The 27,860-nt window shown below is 44.3% G+C and overlaps 1 protein-coding gene across 1 annotated transcript; it reads right to left on the bottom strand.

Moving 5' to 3' along the window:
* On the bottom strand, window positions 1–27,860 carry LOC128830401 (suppressor of cytokine signaling 1-like). Its single transcript, XM_054016221.1, has 3 exons — window positions 27,557–27,860; window positions 7,418–7,542; window positions 1–4,717 (listed from the first exon to the last, which is right to left on the bottom strand). The coding sequence occupies exon 3, from the start codon at window positions 4,649–4,651 to the stop codon at window positions 4,139–4,141; it is 513 nt and encodes a 170-aa protein (XP_053872196.1). The 5' UTR covers window positions 4,652–4,717; window positions 7,418–7,542; window positions 27,557–27,860; the 3' UTR covers window positions 1–4,138.

The following is a 27,860-nucleotide window of genomic DNA, read 5'->3' as shown; positions in this document are numbered from 1 at the left end:
GTTAGTCTCTAAGGTGCCACAAGTACTCCTGTTCTTCTATATACAAATATATAACACTAATGGGGTTATACATCCAAGGAATTGGTATATCTGGTGTAAACTAAACTAAACTGAAGAAGTCAGTACAGTTTAGTACCTGAGTTTATCCTGGTAAATTATCAATTCTAGCAAATTACAAGGCAATACTGATGCAAACATACAGTTTTGGTAACATCATCAGAGGTCAAATCTGAGACATTATTGCATGTATAGGGAAAATTATATTTGGAATTCTGATAAAGTAGGGGGGCCATTCAGGAAACCAAACATTCATCATGCCCTAATGCTATGCAATATATGAGATGTGGGGGTTTGTGCACACTCCATGTTTCTAGGTGGAGTTTGATCTGGTGAGGCAGGTTCATAATGAACACAGACCCTTTTCTCAGAGGTAGTGATAACATAAAAGCCATTGGCTGGGGGCTCCCTGCTGCACATGTGCACACTGAGAAGCAACTAACAAATTTCAGCCAAGGACTCTGGGAAAAATACAACATGACTGGTTAAGACACAAGAGCATTATGAAGAGAGCTGGTGAGAGTCAGGTTAGTAATCCCATTAGTTAGGAACTTTCAGTTTCTTATGCTGCACTTGTTGCTTGTTGGGATTAAAACTCGAGCACTTTAAGGCTTGATATACAGAACCTCTTATGAGTCCAATCAACTTTTGACTTTTACCATTAGCAAGAATACATTAAAAATCCATATGTGCGCTTGTATAATTTCCTCAGCAAACCGAGGTGTGCCAGTCAGAGACCTGAACCAACCTCGTTTTCCTATTCCCTGAACAGGGTTTTGAGGGCAGTAGATAACGAGAATACTATAAAGAAATTACAGACCTGCAGACATCCAGAGAGGCACTAGGGTACATGTCAGGAGATGTTTTCTCCTTCTTGAGGTGGGGATGGACAAATCTACATTCAAGGTGTCTTACAGAAATATCTCCCACTGAGTGTCAGCAGCAAAATCCTTCTTAACAGAACATATTTTACAGAGAGAGAGAGAGACACATTTAAACACTCCCACAAGCAAACAATTATGGTTTTACTTACTTAGTCCATATTTTTCCAGAAGTTTTAAAAAGTTTTTCCATAGTCCTGGGCAGGTGGGGGGAGGGAAAGGACCATCTCCAAAACCCTTTACATCCAAATTGCCACAATACTTTTCCATACCATAATTCTCCCAAAATTGGTTTCTTTGTCCCACCCTGTTTTCTGAGAGACCTTTGTCTTTGTATTAATTGGGACAAACATGCATATCATCCTTGTTTTAGAAATTAATAAAACAATACTTAGCACTTATATATTAGTTGTCAATCATAGAGTTCAAACCAATTTCCTATGGGGTGCGCACTAATTAAGCTATTTATAATAGAGGGTGTTAAGCATGTGCTGTGTGGTTTACGTATAAAGCACGAACATTAAAACTAACTAAAAGATCCCCCTATTAGGAGCTAGAGTATTTTATTTATCCTTTAATGTAATTTTCAAATAGAGTAATCGTGACCATTAACAATGGAATGATTCAAGAGCTGTTAGCTACACAACCCAAGGTGCTTATTTTTAGGCCAAATAATTAGATAAGAACAGTTCACAGCTGGGTCAAAGCAATGGAATGAGATGACTCTTCCCTCTGTGTTACACAACCATGGTAAAACAGAGCCATTCCTGAGGACAGCTGTGAACTTTGAAGAAATAAGTCAGTTCCTTTTGCTAGTGCATGGAGTAAATAGAGGAAGGTAGCGAGCATACTTCAGGTGTTGCATTTGCAGTGGGGCAAAGGAGGGGGAGTGAAAGGCCACGTAGGTAGAGAGGACTATGTCCCACCTGTCTTCCAGAGATGGGATGAGTAAGGGAATGCACAGCACAGGGCAGAGCAGGCAGGTGGCATTCATGGTTGAGGAAGGAGCTCAGAGGCAGTGGTTCTGCAGCAATGCACAGAAATAAAGAGTGTCTGAGGCTTCGCCTACAGGCTGGGGACACTGATGAAGTTCAAAATAGCATAAGTATCAGAGGAGTAGCAGTGTTAGTCTGGATCTGTAAAAAGCAGCAGAGAGTCCTGTGGCACCTTGCTGTCACTGACTGCCTCCTGTTGACCCACCTGCCTCTCCATCTACTTTGCCGTCAGTCCCACCTAGGCGGTATGACGGAGAACTTTGGTTGTGCTGTTGAGGAGCTTGTCATGCCAATTTCATTGAATAAGTTTCTTTAAAAAAAATCCTTGTAGGGCCTGAGTCAAGGCCTATTTCTTCTTTTCACTTCGAAGTGGGCAGCAGCCCAGGACTCTCGCCATTTAGAGCTAGTGCCAGAAAAAAAAAATGGCGAGCTATTAATCAGAGGAACACCTTGCCTCTCTGCTGCCTGAGACACTAAAAAGAAAAGAGATGTGCCTCAAAAGGTACCAAGAACATACAGTCTACTTGTCTGCACAGACTTGGTTATTTAACTTTGTATCTGTGCTAATGAGGCAATTTAAGTTGGTTTCTCTTTTAAAAGGAAACTGTTCCGATACAAGTTATGGACCAAATTTTCAAACATTTGCTCTGAAGTTACACACTCACAGTGCCATCTGTGCACAGAAGCATCTGTTTTCATAGGTACATTTTTAGGGACACTGCTTAAATGCTGATGTCACTCAGATGAACCCAATCTTTATAGGACCTTGTTTTCATAATTCTGTCTAATCCCCATGTCCATTCCCACCCTCACCAGCTGTGACATCTATAATGTGTATTCTTTGCATCAGGGCCTTGTATAACTAGCTGTTCTTTGAGGCACCTAGCATACTATTCAATGCCATACAAATACAATATTTAAAATCTAGACCTTATATATTGAGACAGTGTCCTCCTTGTGGTACCTATATTTTTAGATTAATACACTAAAAAAAAAAAAAAAGAAGTGAAATTTACTGTTCCTAACTAATCCTTTTTTTGTTTTTCACTTCACTCAGCATGGCCAGTGAACCTTTGATTTTCATGTACTGGCCCAAAGCTAGTTTGTTTGGTTTTCCAGCACTGCAGGAGAATTATTACTTTTTTTGCAAGCTCCTTTCAAAGACATTTTGAAAACATTTTTATTAGTAGTAACTTTTATAATGCACTTCTCCGTCCCTTTTAGACAAAAACCTAACTTTTTAGAGTGTTCCTTTAGTGATGATCTGCAGGGGGCAGCAGCATACTGCCAGATGACCATATATGCTGGTGCTTTAGACACATCCGCTGATACAATCAATAGCAGAATGGACTCTCCAAACCAAGACTTGGTTGGCTGAAATATAATATTATCCCACTACAGTAAAGCCCAGCTGCCCATAAAAAATGAAGCTATGCAGTCCAGCTTCCAATACAAGCAATGCAGAAGCTGGTGGAACTGTATTATTACACATGCCTGCAACTGTTTCCTACAGTGCAAATATTAGACAGTCATTTCTTGTATTTCTGAAGTGGCATGTTATGTATTTCCATGGTGCAGGGAAGTGAAGGCTGCTGGTTGTGAAATCTTTCTCTCTCTCAACACACACACACACACACACACACACACACACGCATTGCTTTGGTATCAGAGATCAGTGTACAATTCCTGATAACAGCTTGTCAAACTCTTAGAAATTCAACTGGACCTTTCCACGAGGAGAGATTTTTCAGCAAGAAATAGCTTAGGCACTTTGGAATACAGGGAGAACAGGGGTGTGCTGGCAGGACAGGCAATGCCCATGTTTCTGAAGCTTATGCATCACAACTGGAATAAAAAGTGCTGGATTGGGACAGTTCTACTCTGCCACAGGGAGAAGCTACACACCTTTACCTCAGGAGGATATGCTCCCGTAGTCAGCAGGTTTAAGCTATTCCCCACCCCTACCCCAAGGAAAAGTACAATCCAACGGCAGTGGCACATTCAGTTAGCGTGTCACACTCGCTCAGTTTTGTCTGCCACATGTATGCAGCTGTCTCCCTCTCTGTATAGGCAGTGGATTCCAGGTGATATTATGCCTTGTTCCTTTCCACACTGAAAAGTAACTGCCCCTCCCATGTATCTCTTCCAATCTCTAACCTTCCTCCCTTGTCCCATTGTAAGCTCCCAGGCTTTGATGCAAAGTTCCTACAACTTGGGCACAACCCTGCGGTTCCTGCAGAGGGGTTCAGAGAACACCAGGGGGGTTCCCCCCATTTCATCACAGTGGATGGGGTTGGCCTGGGTTCCTGCTACCACCATCTCCAGCAGCCTAACTACACAGTCCGAGAACCAGTCCTTCAGCCAGAAGTAGCCCTCCCGGAAGGAGATCCGGAGGCTGACTGGGCCTGCTGGCATCCGAACACTCACACTGAAGAGGCAGTTCCCCTGAGAGCTGTCCCGCACCAGATAGGTCCCCACCGGCTCCTGCTGTAGCTTGGCGTGTGCTTCACTCACAGATAAGGGACCCCAGTAGAAGCCACTGGCCTGCAGGATATTGAGCGATCGCTCCACTACCTCCCACTCACAGCTGCGGAAGGCCCGGTAATGAGTGGGTAAACTGGATGGAGCAGGAGTGTGGGGAGTTCTCCGATGCTGCCTTTGTGGAGGAGAAAGGTTCTTGTGTGCGTTCAGTAGATCATCCGGCCTCCCTCTGATCATCTCTCAAAGGGCCCATGGATCCCAGAAAGATGTGATCTTTAATACACTTTCTTCTTTGCATCCAGCCTGGGGAAGAGAATGAAAGTGAGGCAGGCAGATAGGAGTTTTAGTGTCTTTCTAATTGGATAAACGAAGTTTCACACAAAGAAAGCTGGGAAGCAAGAACACTACCGGGAGGAAAATGTACACAGAATTTATACAGCTGCACAAATCAGTGATAAAAAAATTGTTTAGTAACTCATATTCTCTCCACCCTGGCTCTCACCTCAGCCAATGCAGGATTATTCCTTATAACAGTCTGCTTACTCTAGTCTTAAATGACTCCAGCAAAGGAGCTTTCACCACATCCTTCAGCAGACTACCTTAATCTAATAAAGCACAGTGCTGGGAATTTCCCAACACATTCCCACAAGTTAGAGAATAATCATAGGCCTGAAGATGGGATCTTTTCTTGGCAGGAAATCATCTTGTTCATTATCATTCAATGGCTGATCAAAGGATTTCTCATATCTGCCTCCACTCTCTTCTTCAAGGACAAATATGGGTATGAAGAAACAGGAGCTGGGAAGGACTGATTCCCACCAATATCCACAAGCCCCTGTAATCAGTGATTCAATTATAGAATTGCTCTCCTCAATGCGACAGAAGAAGGTGAAGCTCTCTGCCCCAGTCCCCAACAATATCTCCCATATCTGATGATCTGTTTAACACTGAGCATGTGGGTCAGAATCACCATGAGTTAGATTTTAATCCTATTTATACAGCTAGGTACTGCTGAAGACCAAGTAGTGATCCTCTCCCTAACCTCAGCCCCTTACCTCGGAGAGTCTCCTGTATCATAGCCTCCTGGATGTTTCTCCCCTGTGCTCCATGAATCCTGTTGAATAATTCCAGACTATATGCTTCTTCCCTAACAAGTTATATCCTGACAATCTATTGCTAATTGTCTGCTTGTTACGCCTTCTGCCTCTGTTCACATGCTGGAATAAGAATACTCCTCTTTCTCACTGTCATGGTCTTTTTCTCTGTTTCTGTGTTCCTACCAGGTTCCCTATATTTAGCAGTGTTGATTCCTGCACCCGGACCCGCTGCTGCAGACATCAATCCAAAGTTATTATAATTATATATTTTTTAATATTATATATACACTGTGTGTGTATATGTGAGTGTGTATATATATACACACACATACACATATATAAACATAAAAACCACAGCCCGAGCCAGAGACTTCTTCTGTATGAGAAGTCTGAGCTGTTACATACCACTTCCCCAGGCGTACGAGTCAGTAACTCACCGCCAAAACCTTGCCCTCAATCCTCTGACGTGCTCCATTAACCCAGTCACTCTCTCTTTTTCTGACAGAAAATGAGGGGGAGAAGGCAAGCATGCGAGCAGACTGAACTGCCCCCAAGCAGGCTATAGACTGGGGAAGAGACATGCTTCAGTTTCCTCTCACTTCACCTACTTATCTCAGGCATACCACAGTACTACAGCAACACAAACCAATGTTCACGTTCCTTCAGTCAAAAGACAGGGATTTTCCATTCCCTCAGACTGGTCAGGCAAGCCAAACCCCAACAGAACCCCCGTGAAGCCTGCTACAGCAGTCACTGTTCTAAAGCTCAGCTAATCACATCACTCAATTTGCTGATTATTTTGAAGCCTCCTTTAATTTATTTAGTTGGGTACTTGTACCAGATTGACTGCTCTGTAGCCTGAAGTCCTCCAGTGGGGGGGAAAGGTATAACACAGGCAGCAGGAGCCATTCTTTCACATGGCCCTGCTAACAGGTCTTACCCCTTACCTAAGAGTGGGCTTTGGAGGAGGGTACAGGAGTTCAGTCTCCATCATCTATTGTCCTTCTGCTGAATCTACCAACAAAGGACTAAGGCCAGTTGTCATGGTGGTTTTAGGGATGTGGACACTGGCCCACTAAGGCCCCATCTTTGCTAGCCTTTTCCCCACTAATGTTTCTCACTGTGGTTAACAATGACACAGCAGCACCACCAGTGGTACTTAACAAAGGGAACTTTTCTAGACATAGAACTGTGACTATACCATCTGATCTCTCATTGGGAAACTTTTACAGTGGCAGAAAGCTTCACTTTCTAGTCATGAAAGCTTGTGAGATACAGAACCTTTAACCCATCACTGGTATAGGACTGAATATTCTCTATCCTGTACCTCAGCTCTGTCATTTTGGGAAGGAAATTCCACTTTCATTGGTGGGGGAGAGGGAGGATAAGGAGAAGTCAGCCACTGGCAGGTTGATTTTTATTTATTTATTTATTAAATAAAGCCAGCTGCTGGAAGCTGCTCCGGAGATTTGGAATGTCAGAGTAAATCCCAGGGGAGATTGATCAGTGGGCAGAAAGCAAATAATACAGTCGAAATTGGATTATAAATGCAATTTATCACAGAACTCACCACCACAGATGAGACAAAGTAAATACACACACACAGTTAAATGGATATACCCAGTCTGTAAAGTGCTTTGAGATCGAAGGTACTATAGAAATGTATTACTACCACAATTTGCTTCGCAGGATGTAGCTACAGCACTGAGTTGAGGAGGCAGGGCCAAAACCTCACTTCTTTCAATTGTGCCCAAATCAAGACCTCCAAATAGCAGTTTAGCCAAGTCAGCTCAGCTATGACATGTGACCTCAAGGGTATAGGTTGTAAAGCAAAGAAAATTGCAGCTTCAGGCATATAGATCTGATTTTTCTGCATTTTTGCATCCAAACTCCCCAAAAGGCTTACCTCTTTTAATTTGCCATCCATCGGGATAAGCTTTTGGACATAAGGCCCAGGAATATCCATTTCCAAGAGTTCCAGCACAGTACTTCCTAACTTTTGCAAAGCCTCAAGCAAGAATAGCTTCTCACCTTGAAAAGTAAGAGAGACGTCAGTCAAACTGGTGAGCAAGTCCATCAGTGAAATACAGTGGGCCCCAAGTTTGCCCACCTTGATCTATATCAGCCCAGACTCATGCTCCGCAGTACATTTCAGATGGTGTGTGACGGAATGTACCCGTGTCCACACCTTACACACGATTGTAATAATCTTTGTACAAAGTATACTTTGTGAGATATCATTTAAAAATTCAATTTTCTGATAAATAACATCATGGCAAAATGCACATAGCAGTGTTATATGTGAAGTTATAAACATAAGCTGAGATCATTACTTAGGCCTGGTCTACACTGGTCTACGTGAATAACGTCGCTGAAGTTGACGTACTTAGATCGACTTACTGTGGTGTCTTCATCGCGGTGAGTCGACTGCTGCCGCTTCCCCATCGACTCTGCCTGCGCCTCTCGCCGAGCTGGAGTACGGGAGTCGACGGCAGAGCGCTCAGGGGTCGATTTATCCCGTCTAGACTAGACGTGATAAATTGATCCCTGCTGGATCAATCACTGCCCGCTGATCCGGCAGGTAGTGTAGACATACCCTAAGACTATGACTAAACTAGCACTTTTGTCAGTATAACTTATGTCACTCAGGGGTGTGAAAAAAACAACACCCCTCTCAGCAACATAAATTACACCTACAGAAGCTCCAGTGCGGCCATCGCTATGCGGCAGGAGACGCTCTCTTGACAACATAGCTACTGCCGCTTGTTGGGGGTGGTTTAATTATGTCAACGGGAGAGTTCTCTCCCACTGGCATAGAGCGGCTAGATAGGAGAGCTTACAGCAGTGCAGCTGCCTCGGTACCGCTGTGCTGCTGTAAGGTCTCTGGTGTAGACATAGCCTAAAAGTATGTTTTCCAGAGAAGACTTGGGAATGGCCAAACCAGTTCCTCAGAGGCAAAGGGCAAGCTGATGCCTCAGCCAGGTGTGAACAAGGCTGACAGACCATTACCCGTGAAGTGGCCATTCTTTGGGCTTGGCTACACTTGCGAGTTACAATGCAATAACGAAGCCCCGGGCGCCCTAGCTTACTACCTGTTCACATTAGCAAGGCACATAGAGCGCTCTGACTCCGCGGCTACAGCGCTGCTGGTATTCTACCTCAGCGAGTGAAATAATGTTTGCTGCACCCCTGCTGGAGCGCTGCGGCGCCAGTGTGGACGAGGTGTTGCATTACTGTTCTCTGATCAGCCTCCGGAAACGTCCCATAATTCCCTTAAGTCAAGTGGCCACTCTTGCCATTGTTTTGTAATCACTGCAGGAATGCGGATATGCCCTTTGAAAGCTCCGTTCCGAGACAAAGCAACCATTACTGTGGAATGCTGTGTGAGAGAGAGAGAGGCGGAGGGGAGAGGGGGGTCTGTTGCTGTCTGAACTTACAAGACAGCATGCTGACATGCTCTCAGCCCCCCCCAAACCCACTCTCTTTCCCCCCACATACCCACAACACACTCCCTGTCACACTCCACCCCACCCCACATTTGAAAAGCACATTGCAGCCACTTGCATGCTGGGATAGCTACCACAATGCACTGCTCTCTGTGGCTGTTGCAAGAGCTGCTAATGTGGCCACGCCAGTGCGCTAGCAGCTGTCAGTGTGGACAGATTGTAGCGCTTTCCCTACTGCACTCTACGAAGGCTGGTTTAACTCAAAACGCTCTACATCTGCAAGTGTAGCCATGCCCTTTGGCAGGAAAAAAGGGTGCAGGGGCAAAAATATCTACGTCTTGGCAAAGAAACAATATGAAGTTCCCTTCCACACAGACTGCCTGTCACCTTGCTCCCAGCTGGAAATGCTTTGAATTTAACATAATTTGTTAAGTTAGGCACCGGTTGCATTTTATCTTAATTTTTCTTGCAACCATTTCTGACTTTTATGCCCTATTGCTTGTACTCACTTAAAATCTCTTCGTAGCTAATTAACTTGTTTTACTGTTTTATCTAATCCAGTGTGTTTGAATTGAAGTGTCTGGGAAACTCCATTTGGGGTAGCAAGCTATGTGTATATTATTCCTATTAAAGGAATAACTGACTTTATATAATTTGTATTGTCCAGAAGGCTAGACAGTACAGGACATACATTTCCAGGAGGATGTCTAGGACCTGTGGGGGTGGGGTCACCTTGCATAACCAAGGTTGGCAAGAGCCCAGCTGTGGCTGGCTGCCTGCTGCACACACAGACACAGCTGGGAGTGACTTGTCTGCTTGAGAGTGTTTGTGAGCAGTCCAAACTGGAGGCAACAGCAGCAAAGCACTGTAAAGGGCACCCCAGGTTAGAAGGCAGGGGTGACACAACTACTCATTAGTCTGGATTGTACCCTGGGTATGTCACTTGGCGACAGTCAATGATAGTTTTATTATCACTGTCTTCAATGCTCTGGCCTGACTAGCAACCCCGCGTACATGGTGGATACCTCCAAAATAGCTCTCGGTCACCCCAGAGGCATCAGGAAGAGCTTTGAAATTGTCATTGTCTTTTGGAATTTAAATAGTGAAAACTGAAAGTGTCTTCAAAACTAATTTTAAAAATTGCTCAGGATCTCAAAGATTATGCTTCCCACAACAACAAGCTCAAGGCGGTGGTTGATACAGTGTCTAACATGAGAAGCATCTTGTCTACATTTGTTCTGTATGTCATTTGAACAGCCCATATTCACTATTGAACCATCTGAATGCAGCCCCAATCAATTTTTATTTGAGCTCTTCTGCCTTGATTCCAACAACCTCTAGAGTGGTCTTTTATTCCTTCTGCTGGCCCAGTTACCAAGGCTGCTATGTCAGCAAAGAGAGCACACGTCCCAAAAGTACAATGTACAATGACTTGTTCAGCTACAGACCTGTTAGTGGATTCATCAATAGGCAGAAAAATAAACCTAGCTTTCTATACATATTTCGGGGGCACTTCCCTAAGACCTTGTCTACACTACAGAGTTTCATTATTTCTATTTAACTGGACTGCTTTGCAATGTTTATAGTCCACGCCATGAAGTGCACCCATAGACGGAAGGTGTATTTAGCTGATTTGTAGTTCTGCCACATGTCCGCACTAGTGCTACACAATCGGTGTAGCTGCAATGATTTCTGGGTATCTATTCCGGAGTTCCCAGAGCAGCTCCAGGCTGAACTCTGGGCAATTCTGAAAGGCCTAAATATATTTGTGGGAGGAGGGGTCACACTCCCACAACCCACTGGGGAAATTCTCTGCTTCCCATGAGGTATCCCATAAGTCCCCTGGAGCACAGCAACCTATTACAAAGTATTTCATGCAATCTGGAGTCCAGTCAGAATGCTGAGCTTGCACTTTTGTATCAGCAGCAAAGGTTATAATTGGATCCCATAAAAGTGTATCATGAGTCATGTAAGATGGCGGCAGTGAGAGGGTGAGGAGTGTTCCAATAGAGAGCCCAAGAGTGAAGCTGTGTATACTTTAATGGTTACCACATACTCTATCCACATTAATGCTAACCTTATTTAAGCTGTTACCACAATACTGTAGTATCTCCTTTGTCCACACCAGCACTAACACACTTGAGACTCAATCAAGGTTGGTTCTGGGGGGAACAAACAAACCTAGGCTGAATAGCACACAGAGAGGTTTGCATATAAATGAAGGTGTTACTGTTATGCCAGCAATGCCCCTCTGCCATATACATTGGCCAAACCGGACAGTCTCTACGAAAAAGAATAAATGGACACAAATCAGACATCAAGAATTATAACATTCAAAAACCAGTTGGAGAACACTTCAATCTCCCTGGCCACTCGATTACAGACCTAAAAGTTGCAATATTACAACAAAAATACTTCAAAAACAGACTCCAACTAGAGACTGCTGAATTGGAATTAATTTGCAAATTGGACACCATTAAATTAGGCTTGAACAAAGACTGGGAGTGGATGGGCCATTACACAAAGTAAAACTATTTCCCCATGCTTATTCCCCTCCCCTCCCCCCGTCCCCCTACAGTTCCTCATATCTCCTTGTCAATTACTGGAAATGGGCCATTTTCATTACCACTACAGTTTTTTTTTCTCTCCTGCTGATAAAAGCTCACCTTAACTGATCACTCTCCTTATAGTGTGTATAGTAACACCCATTGTTTCATGTTCTCTGTGTATATATATATCTTCCTACTGTATTTTCCACTACATGCATCCGAAGAAGTGGGCAGTAGCCCACGAAAGCTTATCCTCAAATAAATTTGTTAGTCTCTAAGGTGCCACAAGTACTCCTGTTCTTTTTGTGATACAGACTAACACGGCTGCTACTCTGAAAGGGTTAACTAGAGTGACCAGATGTCCCGATTGCATAGGTACATAGGTACAGTCCCGATTTTTGGGTCTTTTTCTTATATAGGTTCCTATTACCCTCCACCCCGGTCCCAATTTTTCACACTTGCTGTCTGGTCACTCTAGTATTAACTGCCATCCATTTCTTTAAGACAGTTGCAAATTCTTAGGCCTGTCCTTTCTTTATTGTTCACTCTGTGGATATAAACATAGGTTGATTCAAGAATGAGGCGATTTATTTATTGTTTGTTGATTAAGGCCATTATGATTGGCAAGTTACAGGGTATTTGGAAAAACTCAAAACTGAAATTGCATCTACTGACTGTACAAACCAGTGTTCAGCAAGGAAGCAAATGTATAGCTCTCCTTATATTGCAATCTAGTAACAGAAGCCACATGTAGAGAGAGCGACATTTCCTGCTTCCATGCATTGTATATCAGCAGCAGAACAATCATGTACCGGGAAGGAATCAATTCTACAGGCCTTGCAAAAGGATTGCTCTTATCAGAAAGCTTTTCGTTAAGCTGCTTGGCTCTAGCAGCAACAGCCAGGTTCGTTACAGCCCTGCAACTGCAAAATATCAGAGAGGCCATCGCTCGCCTAAAAGCCAAAACATGTTTTGCAAGAGCTGTAAGTAACCAGTTGCAGTTTAGTACAAACCTGCTCTGGTTTGGTTGTCTAATTTAATTATCACTTGCCTTTCTGGCAAAAATAATTTCCTTTGGACTACTGAACTCTGGCCTACAGCTTGGAATTATTTTTCTCCCTCTTAAAAAATTAAACAGTTTTGCAGCAGCCATATTGGCTGATGCTAAGTTTAGGAGACTTTAACAGCTGCTATTTAGCCTACTCGAGCCTGACTAAAAAACTGAATTGTTGCTTGCCTTTCTGGCTAACATGCCTGCCTTTGCTGGTCGTTGGCCAGCTGTAGTATTGTCAAAATCATGATTTTATCTTGTGATGCAAGAAGCTCCAACCTTCACACAAATCTCAGCCCTGCCTGGAGGAAAACCCCTCTGACTGGCTGTCTGTCCCACCTCCGGGGGAAGAGCAACTGGTAGAGATGCTGCAGGAAGAAAATAGCTCTTCCCCCTCCTCTTGGGAGCACGGGGACGTTTTTGGGTGGGGGGGGGGGCGAAGCAGCTGACACCATTCTCACTGGAGAGAAGGGAGGAGAAGGAGGAAGCAGAAACAACCCAGAAGCTCAGGGTGACTTGGCTCCCCCTCTCTCCATTGAAAAATGTGTCAGCTTCTTCCTCTTCCCATCTCCCTCTGCAACATCAGGCCTGGGAAGGGGGGGGGGGGGAGAATAAGCCCTGGATCTGCCTCTGCCCTTCCCTTCCCCCCCCCCCCCCCCGGGATTCCATTGTAGCCTCTCCCACCCCCCAGGCCTGGTAGAGGGGGTGAAGAGCCACTGGAGATGCAGGAGAAGCAGAGGTGCACTGAGGGGTAAGGGGCAGATGTGGGACGGGGTGGTTTGTCATTAATTGATGAGCTGGAGGATGGATAGATGCAGGGTGGGAGGGCACAGAATTAATTAACATTTTGGGGAGAAGTTGGCTGCCTCCTGATACAGAGTTTACAGTAGACCTCTCATAGGACGGCCCAAAAACACTTTATAAATCTGGAAGAGTTGCCAATTGTGTGTGTCTGTCTGTCATATTTACAGCCACCACAGACCAGATGAGAACACTAACAGACAACACACTCAGACTGAGTCTGAGACATGTTCAGCAGTGCATTTTTCCTTGGTCTCATCCCATCCCCAGTGCAGTACTTTTATGAATAACATCATTTACGTCCATTCACCTGCCTTCTGACTGCCACACTCTCCTCAGCCCCTTCTCCTTCCCTTTTCCCTGATGCAGCTCAATCCTCTTTGCTCCAACCCCACACAGGCACCGTCCCCATCTCACTGGGGCTCAGTTGCTGCTGTGCCAGGTTGAGACCACAGAAATAACTTCTGGAGAAGTAACAGGCTGTCAGTGGTTTCAGCGTGGTGAGACAACTGGCCCATTGATCAGAAAAAGGATATTGAGGGAATGGTGCTGAAGGTAACCAGTCATAACGGATAGTTTCAACTACCCAGGTACAAAACTGGTCAAGTGTTACAATGGGAAAGGTTTAGAGAAATTTTCTTGACACTGAAATGGTTGCTTCTTGGAACAGTTAGTCCTACAAGCACACAGGAAGAGAGGATATCCTTAACGTACTCCTAAGTAACCCACAGGAGTTGATTGAAGAGGAAACAATAGTTAGGCCCCTAAGTAACAGTGATCACAATATAATTAAGGTCAATATCCTCAAAGGAGGAATCGTATAAAAAAATTGCATTGACACACTAAGCATTAGAAAGGGGGATTCCTGCCCACCTGCCCTCTCCATGAAACGGAAGCTAGAAAAAAAGCCCTGAAAGTGAAAGTCACCACTGAGGTTACTTAAGCAACCCTAATACAGTCACAAAAGTATGCAATCCCCTAAACAAATAAGGAAGCAAGAAGGGAACCAAAATGGCTAACAGGCAAGGTTCAAGAGGCCATTCAAGCCAAACAGGTATTATTTGCATTGTGGTAGCACCTAAGAGCCCCAGTCACTGATCAGGACCCCACAATGTGAGGCAATGTACTAAACATGCAACAAAAAGATGGCTCCTACCCGAATGTGCTCACAATGTAAGTAATCTTTAAGAAGATGGCATCTAACCCTAGTGAAGCAAATAAACTACAGAAGCCAATATGTGCATTGAGGTTAGGGTGGCTATGATGAGGTTGGGTCAGCAAATAGTAAAGATGTATATAAAAACAAGAGTGTTTTCCATAGATCAGAAGCAGGAAACTTGTGAGAAAATAATCAGGACTAGTAGACTACTATGGTAGTAAGTAAAAGGCACAATTAAGGAGAATAAGGACATTGCTGAAAAGCTAAATGCATCAGTCTTCACTATCAAGGATGTAAAAGAGATACCTCCTCCAGATCTATTATTTTCCAGTTATTAAGATTAGGCACTATCAGACATTAAGGTATCAAGAGAGGAGATGCTGAGACAAACGGATAAAAAAAACAAGTCATGAGGACCAGATGGTCTACGGCAGTTAGCCTCATGCCACAAGGTTCCATATTGTTTAATATATTTATTAATTATCTGGAAAAGCAGGTGAACAGTGAGGTGGCAAACAGTGCAGATGACAAAATTACTTAGGTTAGTTAAAACCATAGACGAGAAGAACTTCAGAAGGATCAAGCAAAGCTAGGTAAATTGGCGACACAAGATCAGATTAAATTCAGTGTTGATAAATACAAGGTAATGCATGTTTGTAGGAAAACTTTGAACTACTCATACAACTTATAAGATTCTAAATTAATTGTACTAACTCAGGAAAGATCTGGACAACACTGTAGACATGGGATGGGCAAACTTTTGGGCCTGAGGGCCACATCTGGGTATGGAAATTGTTTGGCAGGCCATGAATGCTCACAAAATTGGGGGTTGGGGTGCGGGAGGGGATGAAGGCTCCAGCTGGGGGTGTGGGCTCTGGGGCCAGAAATGAGGAGTTCAGGGTGTGGGAGGAGGCTGCGGGCTGGGGTAGGGAGTTGGGATGGAGGGGTGGGAGGGTGAGGGCTCCGGCTGGGGATGTGGGCTCTGGGATGGGACAGGGGATGAGGGGTTGGGGGTGCAGGAAAGTGCTCTTGGCTGGGACCGAGGGGTTCGGAGGGCAGGAGGGGGATTAGGGCTGGGGCAGGGGGTTGGGGCGCTGGAGGGGGTCAGAGGTGCAGGCTCTGACAGGCGGCTCTGTGCACTGCCCTGTCTGCAGGTGCCACCCCTGCAGCTCCCATTGGTTGTGGTTCCCGGCCAATGGGAGCTGCGGGGGTGGCACTTGGGGTGGAGGCAGTGTGCAGAGCCCCCTGGCTACCCCTACGCTTAGGAGCCAGAGGGGGGATATGTCGCTGCTTCCGGGAGCCCCAGCACAGGCGGAGCAGAGCAAGCCCCCCGCCCCGCTCCTCAGTGGGAGCCTGAGGGCTGGATTAAAACGTCTGAAGGGCTGGATGTGGCTCCTGGGCCGTAGTTTGCCCATCCCTGCTGTAGACAGCTCAATGAAAAAAGCGTCTGCTTGATGTGCAGAGGCAATCAGAAAAGCAAACAAAAATGCTAGGATGCATAATAAATGGAATGGAAAATAAAAATGAGGACGTAATGACATTAAGAAAGTCAATAATATGCTCTCACCTCTCACCTGGAATACTATGTTCAGTTCTGGTAAAAAATGGATACAGAGGGGTGGAGGGGGTTTCAGAGACCAGGGATGAAGGGGCACAGAAAAACTTCCATAAGAAGAGGGACAGAAAAGACTAGCACTGTTTAGAAGAGATAGGTGAGAAGAGGCATGAAGGAAATATCAAGACAATGAAGGTATAAAATCAATCAGACAGTTCTTTGTATACGCTCTCATAAAACAACAAGAAGAGGACAGTCAATGAAGTTGAAAGGTAAACTTAAAATTGACAGAAGAACTACTCTCCCCATGCATACTTTATTTTTGGTGCAGTCCCCAACATTCTCATTTTGTCATTGCCTGTCCTGCACAAACTCTATTCAATACCCATCAGTCTGTGAAGACTTCATAAAGCACACCTCACTATACCAATCCATAAGGCCAATATGAGGGTAACAAATATTTTATTGGTCAGTTTATGCCCTGGTTTAATAGTATTTAGCTGTATGTAAGTTCAGAAGTTTTAAAATCAAGTGATTTTAAAGTAGAGCGGACTAGAGACTCCACAGTGAGTCATTTTTAAGTGTCACTTTTAAGCAACCATCACGTAAACATTCAACTTCCCATAAGAATTCCAATGTGCTCTGATAATGATCACAAACATACGTTTCCTGTGCAAAGTTAAGAAAGTGAATACAGGACTTATAAAGGATCCGTTATGTCAATCTCAATTACGGAGCTGCTACTGAATAGCTCTATATCAATAACTTAGACTACTTTTCTTCATACTATCGCAAAAGAAAAGTTATGTACCATTCTACAGTGAATCAATTGTTACAAACAAAAAGACAATCATACCTCTCCAACATTTTGAGAGGCAGCACTTACTTTGGTCCTGTTGTACATTACATTCCACACAAATCTTGTGTCTCATCACTTACTTTCAAAAGTTGCTTACAACAAAAATAATCATGGCGCAGATGTTATTGATGTCATTTACATTAAAAGGATAAATCCCACAGTACTTTCAGTTTCTTGCATTTATATATTTGTGTCCTCCTCACTTTGGTTCTGGGTCACACATTGTCTCCTGTATGTGGGCCTTGGAAGGCTGAGAAATATGCACAAAATTACTAGATAAGTGACTTAGTCCAAAGCTGGAGCTAGAACACTGTTCCTTTAGTGCCAAAAACACAGACTTCTACCATTTGAGAATAAGGGAAAAATCTCTGTTACACTGATGAATAGGAGAAGCATTACTGCTCTCTCCAAAAGTGTAAGAGCACACATACACACTATGGCCCAGTCCTGCAACTGCATCCTCAAGGGCAGATCCATGCACCCGTGTTGAACCCCACTGACTTCAGTGAGACTCCATGCACGTGGAAGCATCCCCCTATGCAGTTCAAACTGCAAGAACAATTACAATTAAATATAATCTGAGTACGTTTGCTTAATTATAATCTATTTTCTTCAACTATAGGTGGGACATAAGTTTTCAATATAATTTAATTATGGGGAAAGTATGACAGAGTAGTAACAAGCTGTTTTTGAGTTAGAGGATCACAAAGTGTTGGACAAGTCAAAATTTGAGATCAGGTTTGCAGAAAAGCCTTCAGAGTAAACCTGGTAATTTTTGATCTAACCCAATTTTGCTAACAAAAATTCTAGGGGAGCTAATACAAAGCTAACGGAACCTGGTTGCAACCTTAACCATGGAAAGTTGATCCTCTATATAGTACATTACATATGTTTTTGAGTATGAGAGAGCATAAGAGAACTGTTCGGGGGAGGGCAGGAAGGGGGAACACAGAAAATGAGCGTTACCAAAATACCTTGAGAGTAGTTCTTGGAAATGTGCAGTCTGCAAATTTGTATCAGACTTCATTTCCTGTGAAGTGCACACTGACTTTTTCATCTCTCCACCAAAGGAAAGGAAAATGAACACGCTTTAAAGGGGCTGCTGTGCACTCTCCAAAGACAACACAGCAAATTTTGCCATTAAATAACACACCCAAAAATTGACATCTTTTGCTCATTTAAGCTAGTTTACAAGAACTGAACTATTATGATTCTGATACAGAACAACTGGATATAACCTAAGATTCAAAGTAGTATTGATTATACCTTCTTAAACCTTTCCCTTCTGGAGACTTGGGTTCAAATACTGAGTTTGGTCATGGATGTCACTTATTTTTGGACACTTATTCATAATACAAAATAAACAGGGACCAGTTGTGCCAGACATCTTTGCTTTAAGAAAGGCCCAAAACTGAATTAATAGATGGGTCTGATCAGAAATAAGGCAGAATCATACAAATGTAGGGCTGGAAGGGAGCTCGAGAGATAATCTAGTCCAGCCCCCACACCAAGGCTGGGGCAAGTAAACCGTCCTAGACCATCCTTGACAGCTGTTTGTCTAATCTGTGCTTAAATACCTCCAATTACAGGGATTCCACATCCTCCCTTGTTCCAGTTCTAACAATAAGGATAGTTAAGCAAGTTTTTCCTAACATCTAACCTAAATTTCTTTTGTTGCAAATGAAGCAGATTACTTCTTATCCTACCTTTCATGGACATGAAGAACAATTGACCACCATCCTCGACAACACTCTGCAACCACATTAAGGGCTGTTATCAGGTCCCCCTGGGGTCTTCTTTCTCAAGACCAAACATACTGGCTTTTTTTTAATCTTTGCTCATAGGTCAGATTTTCTAAACCTTTTATCATTTTTGTTGCTCTCCTCTGGACTCTTTCCAGTTTGTCCACATCTTTCTTAAAGGATCATGACCAAAACTGGACACACACTCCACCTGTGACCTCATCGGTGCTGAATAGAGCAGAACAAATGCCACCCGTATCTTACATCTGACACTCCTGTTAATACACCCCAGAATCATATTAGCCATTTTTGCACCTGCATCACATTGTGGATCATGTTTAATTTGTGATCCACTATAACCCCTAGTCCTTTGCAGCAGTACTACCACCTAGCCAGTTATTCCCCATTTTGTAGTTGTGTATTTTATTTTTTCTGTCTAAGTGTGCTACCTTCAACTTTTTCCACTTGTTAATTTCAGACCAATTCTCTAATTCAGCGGTTCTCAAACTATGGGTCGGGACCCCACAGTGGGTCAGGTCCCTGTTTTAATGGGGTCACCAAGGCTGGCTTAGACTTGCTGGGGCCTGGGGCTGAAGCCTGAACTCCACCGTGTGGGGCCAAAGCTGAAGCCCAAGGGCTTCAGCCCTGGGCAGCAAGGCTCAGGTTACAGGCCTCCAGCCCGGGGCTGAAGCCCTTGGGATTTGGATTTGGCCCCCACTGCCTGCAGCGGTGGGGCTTGGGTGGGTCAGGCTTCGGTCTTCCTTCCTGGAGTCGTGTAGTAATTTTTGTTGTCAGAAGGGACTTGCGGTGCAATTAAGTTTGATAACTCCTGCTCTATTTTGTCACGGTCATTTTGAATTCTAATCTGTCCTCCAAAGTGCTTGGTGTCATCTGCAAATTTTATAAGCATACTTTCCATTCCATTATCCAAGTCATTAATGAAAACATTGAAAAGTACCAGACCCAAGACTGACTCCCGTGGGACCACACTAGATATGCCCTCCCAGTTCAACAGTGAACCACTGATAACTACTATTTGAGTATGGTCTTTCAACCATTTGTGTACCCACTTTATAGTACTTTCATCTAGACCACATTCTCATGAGCAAACTAGGGCAATATCATGTGGGACTGTGTCAAAAGCCTTACTAAAATCAAGATACATCATGTCTACTGCTTCCTCACTATCCACTAGGCCAGTAATCCCATCAAAGGAGGAAATGAGGTTGGTTTGGCATGATTTGTTCTTGACTATTGGCTATTATTTATCACCCTATTATCTTCTAAGGCTCAGATTTTTTAAGACATTTAGGCATTGCAACACCTATCTGATTTAGGATCCTCAATATCATTTTAAAAGGGACGTAGGCACTTAAATCCCATTGACAGTTGAAATCCTTTTTGAAAATTAGATTTAGGCTCCTAAATCAGTTAGGTGTTGCAATGCTGAATACAACAATGCCTAAATACCTTTAAAAATCTGGGCCTAGGTGCTTACAAGTTGATTGGTTAATAATTTGTTCCATTATATTTCCAGGTATCAAAGTTAGGCTGACTGGTCTATAATTCCTTAGGTCCTCTTAGTTCCCTTTTTTAAAGATCGGTACTATGTTTGCCCTTCTCCCTTCTCTGGGACCTCCCCTGTCCTCCCTGAATTCTCAAAAATAATTGCTAATGGTTCCGAGATTGCTTCAGCGAGGTCCTTAAGTACCCTAGCATGAATTTCATCAGGCCCTGCTGACTTGAATACATCTAACTTATCTAAATATTCTTTAACCTGTTCTTTTCCTATTCTGGCTTGTGTTCCTTCCCCCTTGTTAATATTAATTGTGCTAAGCATCTGGTCACAATTAACCTTTTTAGTGAAAACGGAAGCAAAATAGGAATTAAATACCTCAGACTTCTTGATGTCATGAGTTATTAGCTCTTCTTCCCTGCTAACTAGTGGACTTAGGACAGGTCTACACTACAAACTTGCATCGACGTAGCTGCTGTAGCACTCCTGGTGAAGACACTTTAAGCCGACAGGAGAGAGCTCTCCCATTGGATTAATAAATCCACTTCTGTGAAAGGCGGTAGCTTCTTTCACTGAGACACGCTGTCTACATGGGAGGGTTAAGGTCAGTATACCTATCGCTCAGGGGTGTGGATTTTTCACATCCCTGAGCAACATAGTTATATTGAAGTGTGTAGTGTAGACTTGGCCTTAACCTTTCCTTTGTCTTTCTTTCACTCCTAATGTATTTGTAGAACCTCCTCTGAATGTCCTTTATGTCCCTTGCGGTTTGTTCCTTAGGTCTGGTCTACACTACGGGGTTAGGTCGACATAAGTTGCCTTGCATCAACCTAGCTGTGGAAATGTCTTCACATAAATTTGGCTCCCACAGACATAATCACCTCTCTGCACTGATTTAGTAACACCATCTTCCCAAGTGGCGTAGAGTCATGGTAGATGTAATTATGTCGATGCTGTGTCAGTGTAGACACTGTGCTGCTTACATCAACTGTTACTGGCTTTCAGGAGCTATCCCACAATGCCCCACACTGACAATACAATCAACACACGCGCTCCTGGTGAGGACACACACCGCTGACAGAAGGAGCCAAGCGTGCACATACACGAGCGATTTAATAACTGTGGTAGGTGTATGCTGATGTAAGTTAAATCGACATAATTTTGTAGTGTAGACATGGCCTTAGTCTTTCCGATTTTGTCTCAACATGCTTGTGCTATTCTTTTGAACTCATCCGTAGCAATCGGTCTGTGTTTCTATTTTTTGTAGGATACATTTTTGATTTCCAGGCAATTAAAGAGTTCCTGATGGAGCCATATTGGCTTCTTACTATTCTTCCTGTCTTTCCTTTGCATTGAGATAATTTGCTGTAGTGCCTTTAATATTGCCTCCTTGAGACACTGCCAATTCTCCTTTACTCCTTAGTAGTACAGTAGTAGCAATAGTAGGGATGCTGCATGTCAGCAGTGATGTACATGGGCAGATTGGTAGTAGGAACCAATATTCTAGCTTTAACTTATGCCTTTAGTCACATGCATTCATGTATCAAATGAATATATAATTTCAGCATGGTCTTGTAAGTAAATATTCATTTATAAAAATACTTCTTATACAGCAGAAGTGTCTAACATCTGATATTTGTGGCCCGCATGACATATTCAGATTCCACACAATCTAAGCTTTCATTTAAAAAAATACATTTCCAGCCCTCATGGTTTACAAACACTAACCAAGTGTAACTGAAGCAAAGCTGTCTGTTAAGTCTGCAGAGCTCCGGAAATAATGGTTGACAAAATGTGACCTCCTTAATTAATCCAACTGAGGTAATGATCTTGAAGTCTAATGATTACATTTAATATTAGCAATATCTATTTTATTGCTAACCAAGATGAGATGGGAATGGGTGAGAAAAAAGAATGGGTGAGAGAGGGAGTGTGTGGTAGTGGGGGGAACTGGGAGTTACTGGTGGGAAAGAAATGCAGATAGAAGAAAGGTGGAGACACACAGAGAAAGAAAAATGGAAAAGGAGAGAAACATAAGGCAGAAATAGTGGCATAAAGGTGGGAATATTTTCTGTAATATTGCAGCCACATTCAGTATCAATGAGATAACTAACATTTCAGTTACAAGCTATATTCTACCTTAGATCTTTGTGCAAAAATCCCATTGACACCTGCAAGAAATTCCCAGTGGATTAAGGATGGTCCATACTCCTACATGTAGGCTCCAATCCATAATTTAGAAATAGAATTTGGCTCTCTCCAAAAATGAGTTTGACAACTCTGTTACAGAAGCATAGATATGTACATTTGGAGGTTTGCATGAGATCAACTTTTTTTTTGGTGGGGACAGAGGCGCGGTTGTTCTTTCATGTCTGCTTTTCAAGACACAAAGGTTCAATAGTTGTGACATAGGCTTCTGTGCCTTGGGAGAAGGCTGCAGTTTATGCATTGCTTTTAGTACAGCCTAAAATTACTCTTGAGGGAATTCTGCACCACTGCATGTGTGCAGAATTCATGTCCCCTGCAGATTTCTTTGCTTCCCAGCAGAAAAATGACTTTCTGACAGGGAAGCTGCAAGAGCAGTCACACACTACTCCTTAGCAGCGCAGGTACATCACTTCAGGCACCTGGAGCAGCCGGTGGAGAGGTAAATCACCACGAGGCTGGGGACAACCCAGCCAATGGCTCCTACCCTAAGCTGGGATCAACTGCTAGTCCCGGCTGGGCTGGAGGCAGGAGAGGATAGGACTTCCTCTTCCCCTTCAAGGAATAGCTGGGGCTGTGTCAGACTCACCCCCAGAAACCTCCCCTAGGAAGTTCAGCACCCTCCCGTGCTTCCTGCCCCCATCGCTCCTCAGCTGTGGGGCAAGGGGTCACTGTATGAGGAGCTGCTCCCCCATTCATCCAACCCCCGTGCATCTGGACCTCCCATACATAGGCTAGGTCTACACTACCCGCCTGAATCGGCGGGTAGAAATCAATCTCTCGGGGATCGAATTATTGCGTCTCATCGGGACGCGACAATCGATCCCCGAACCGACGCTCTTACTCCACCAGCGGAGGTGGGAGTAAGCGCTGTCGACAGGGAGCCGCGGAGGTCGATTTTGCCACCGTCCTCACAGCGGGGTAAGTCGGCTCCGATAGGTCGAATTCAGCTACGCTATTCGCGTAGCTGAATTTGCGTATCTTAAATCGACCCCCCCCGTAGTGAAGACCTGCCCTCAGACACTCCCGCTAAGCCTCACCCCGTACACCCAGAAACCCCCTAACCCTCCATACCCAAATCCCACCCCACTGAACCTCAACTCCTGCATCTAGAGCCCCCCTGCACTCAGCCCCCTGCCTCTGGACCCCCACCCCTGCACCCAGACCACCCCCCACTGAGCTCCCTGCACTCAAACCCCCACCCTGATGCCCCAGCCTCTGCACCACCCTGAATCCCCACATCCAGACCCCCACACCACTGACTCCCAACTAGCTGCATCCAGACTCCCACCCCATCAAGCCCCACTCCTCCAGCACCCAGACCCCCCCACTGACTCCCCCATGCCCAGACCCCTCTGCTGAGCCCCTGCCACCTTCACCTGGAAGCCTCTGCAGAGTCCCATTGCCCCTGCACCTGGAACCCCCCCCCTCCAATGAGCCTCTGTGCATCCAGATCCCCCCACACCTACACCCCCCACCAAGCTGCCTGCACCCAGATTTTCCCACACAGAATCCTCTCACCCCCACACCTGGATCCCCCCACCCTGAGCTCCTCCACACTTGGATCCTGCCTGGTTGAGCCTGCCTGCCCCACATCTGGTGCACCTGGCGCAGAGGGGCAGGTCCAGGCCTTGTGTCAGGGTCGGGTGCAGCCTCACTCAGGTGTCCCAGGGCTGCGGGGGAGGGGGGGGAAGGGGGGCTCAGAGTGATCTCCCACCTTCGTGCAGCCAGTGGCCTATGCTCCCCACTGCCATGCTGGATCCTCTACATTTATTTATTCACATATAAAACTTGCAGAATTTTAAAATATTGTGCGCAGAATTTTTAGGCACAGACTTTTTAATTTTTTGGTGCAGAATGCCCTCAGGAGTATTACATGAAAGATTGCATATATATTCAAATCAACAATATTTAAGGTCAGTTATGGATGAGCCAGGTTATATAATCATATCGCTAGCACAGTGACGAGCAACATAAAAATGAATCAGTGCCTATTGATCTGGAGAAGGCCAAAACAATACTTAAAAATTATTCCTGAAGCCAAATATCCAATTGATGAAGACAATTAACAAAAACAGAAACACTTATAAATACAGGTTTCAGAGTAACAGCCGTGTTAGTCTTTATCCGCAAAAAGAAGAACAGGAGTACTTGTGGCACCTTAGAGACTAACAAATTTATTAGAGCATAAGCTTTCGTGGACTACAGCCCACTTCTTCGGATGCATATAGAATGGTAGTCCACGAAAGCTTATGCTCTAATAAATTTGTTAGTCTCTAAGGTGCCACAAGTACTCCTGTTCTTCTTTTTACTTATAAATACAGTTTGGCTTAATCCACAATGGCTATCCCAGGGGTTGGCAACATTTGGCACGTGGCTCGCCAGGGTAAGCACCCTGGCGGGCCGGGCCAGTTTATTTACCTGCTGACGCGGCAGGTTCGGCTGATCGCGGCCCCCACTGGCCGCGGTTCGCCGTCTCAGGCCAATGGGGGTGGCGGGAAGCCGCAGCCAGCACATCCCTCACCTGCGCTGCTTCTCGACGCCCCCATTGGCCCAGGACGGCGAACAGGGGCCGTGATCGGCCGAACCTGCCGCGTCAGCAGGTAAATAAACTGGCCCGGCCCGCCAGGGTACTTACCCTGGCGAGCTGCATGCCAAACGTTGCTGACCCCTGGGCTAGCCAAATCTTATTAGAACTTAGTTCAACCCAGACCAAGTTTATACTTTAATGTTTGCCCCACAAAACATTTAACACACATGCTTAACTTTAAACATACATACAGTCCCTTTGACCTCAAAAAGATTAAACATGCTTAAAGCATGCGTGCTAAGTGTTTGCAGGATCCAGGCTACAACCAGAATTGTTTTGGTAATGTAGACAGGACTGTGTCCTCTCTTCTGACAGACTGGCATTAAAGGGGAAGTGTCAGAAAACTGTAGTTATATTTGATCTCATCACATCTCAGGAGCTAAACAGGGTTGGACATGGTCAATATGTGATTAGGTTTTCCTTTAAATTCCCCAGAGTGCTGCAAGGAGTGAAATTGGCAATGCAATAAATTATGCTGTTCCCTTTAAATTAGTAATGAACTAATAATCCCAGAATGGTAGTGGGCTGAATTGGCAACCATAAAAATTCAAAAATCACAAGTCAAACACTCTCCAAAAATCACGAGACTGGCTTTTAAATCATGAGTTTTTATTTATAAAAAATAATAAATGTTGGATTCTTTTCATTTGTCTTCAGAGTGCATCCAGGTCCTGTTTTCAAGCTTTTCTTTGAACCAGGGCTTTTTTATTTATGTATTTATTTTTAGATAAAAGCTGAGATTCTCAAGTCTGAGTTCTTGGAAACATTTGATTAAGTAAAAAATAAATATAGTGAAATTCACAATAAAAGTGCAAGGAGGGTGACAATAGAGTAAGGAATCCGGTATTGCTTATAAGTGCCACTTTTCATATAAACTATAGAAACAAGGTATTGGTTATGACACCTTTTTGCAACATCATCAGCCCTGGTGTTCTAAGCAAATTCCAATTTAAAATTACAATCTGCCTTTATATAGGAAGAATTTCCAGTTGGCAAATTATTCAAGTCCTACAACATTGTGTACTGTTATATTACACTTGCTATTCCAGAGGTGAATGCATCTCCATGCCAACAAAAATGATCCTGATATTTAAAATTTGTAAAGTTGGTAAAATATTTTATATTCTTTGGATGAAAGCCAATTCTCAATATTTTATTTCTGAGTCTTCTGATATTTGATATTTTTCTTATAGCCACAGCTCCTGCATTTGAATGATTTTCTCAGTTTTCTTTTTTCTTAATTAAATTTCTAGCCCTTGTGGTTCTGGAGGAAGCTTGAAAATGTGACCTGATTATTAATTATTATTATTATTAAATGTGCCCATTATTGTTTGAAAAATCTCATTATTTTTAGAGGTCTGACTCATGATTTCTTGACTGCGTGGTGTTGGCAATGCTGTTATACCAATTATTCTGGTTCTCTACCAACCCACACCAAAAAACACGCATTAATTGAAGCATTTTCTAATTTTCAAATCTAGTTCCAATCAACAAATTCACACCAATTTTAAATATCTTTAGTTTAGAATAAAATCAAACTGCTGCTTTACTGAGAAACAAAAAATAAACCAAACCAAAATCAGTAGCCACCTATAGTAGCAGTAACCGTAGCAGCACCTACCACCTGTGTTCTAGCCATGTAGCAACAAACAAGAGGACTCTCCAAGTGAGCTAACAAAACTGACAGCTAGAATTTGGGACAGAGCAAGTGGTGACATAAGATAATAAAACAGCTTTTAAGAGGCTGCCTTTATCTTCCCCTTTCTTTTCTTTTCTTTTTTTTTTTAAAGAAAATTCAGTGCTGGTTAAAGATGACGGATTGGATTCTTATGTCTCCACCAGCGCTGGTACCTTCAGACCAAAGCTGCAGCATCAGGATGGTTGAGTGGCTGCAGCTGGCATTGCCAGTGCCTGTGCTAACTTGCTCTCCAGGGCTGCCCATCTAACAACTAGCGCTAAATTGTTTCAGCAGAGAAGCTGGGGGGAAGCCCATTGTGTGGCATCCATCTTTTGCCAGGTTGGCGACCTCAGTGACTCAAGCCCGTTTAAATCAAGAAGGGATAACAGCAGAGAGCACATCTTTCCCGGGGAAGAAGAGGGGAAACCCTTCCACTTTCCAGGTTGCCGCAGTCCAGATGGACTCAAAGGAGCGAACCTCTGAGGACTAGCCCCGATGCTGATCCGGCCGCGGAGGCTAGGACCTGCCAGCGATCTACGCTCTTTGTGATTAGCTACTTCGGACGCCGTCCGCTGCAGCGTGGGGCTCTGCTCCTAGATGGATTTGCAGGCTGGAGAAGGAGTTTTGTTTGCTGGGGGATCAAGGCAGAAGGCGGCTGCTAACTGACTTTAACTTTAGGACAATCGGTGCAACTTTCCAGGCGGAGAAGCAGCACTGGACCCTGGAGTTCAGCCCAGAGTTTGTCTCTCCACCCCAAGGAGCCGGGTTTCCTCCACAATCTCCCGCTAACTCAATGAAGCGCCCACCTCCCAAAACTCCTCTCTCCTCCCCCTCTCGAAGAGAACCCCCCTTCGAGCCACTTGAAAGTAACAAAGGAGGCTTTGCGTTACTTACTGGAGGCGGGGGCCAGCCCGTGCACTTGGGCCAGGGATGCACGCCAAGTCCTCCTGCTAGCTCGCCCGGGCCGGGAGGAGGGATGGGGGCTAGGGCACTTCGGGTTTGCAAACAAGGGAAGAAGATGCTCTCTCCAGGACAAGAGGCGGAGGGGGTCCGGCCCTCTCTCCCGCCCCCGTTTCCTAAGTAGGTCCCAAATAGTTGCTCAGGTGCAAAAGTGCGGCTGGAAACCCCCCCAAGGAGCACCTCAGAGCCGAGCTCTTCTAGCAAAGTTGCTCTGAGCGCAGAGGGGAGAGAGGCAGGA

Source organism: Malaclemys terrapin, chromosome 1 (assembly GCF_027887155.1).
Source record: "Malaclemys terrapin pileata isolate rMalTer1 chromosome 1, rMalTer1.hap1, whole genome shotgun sequence".
Lineage (NCBI taxonomy): Eukaryota > Metazoa > Chordata > Testudines > Emydidae > Malaclemys > Malaclemys terrapin.
The sequence above is the reverse complement of the archived record's forward strand: the minus strand, read 5'-3'. Positions and strand labels throughout refer to the sequence as shown.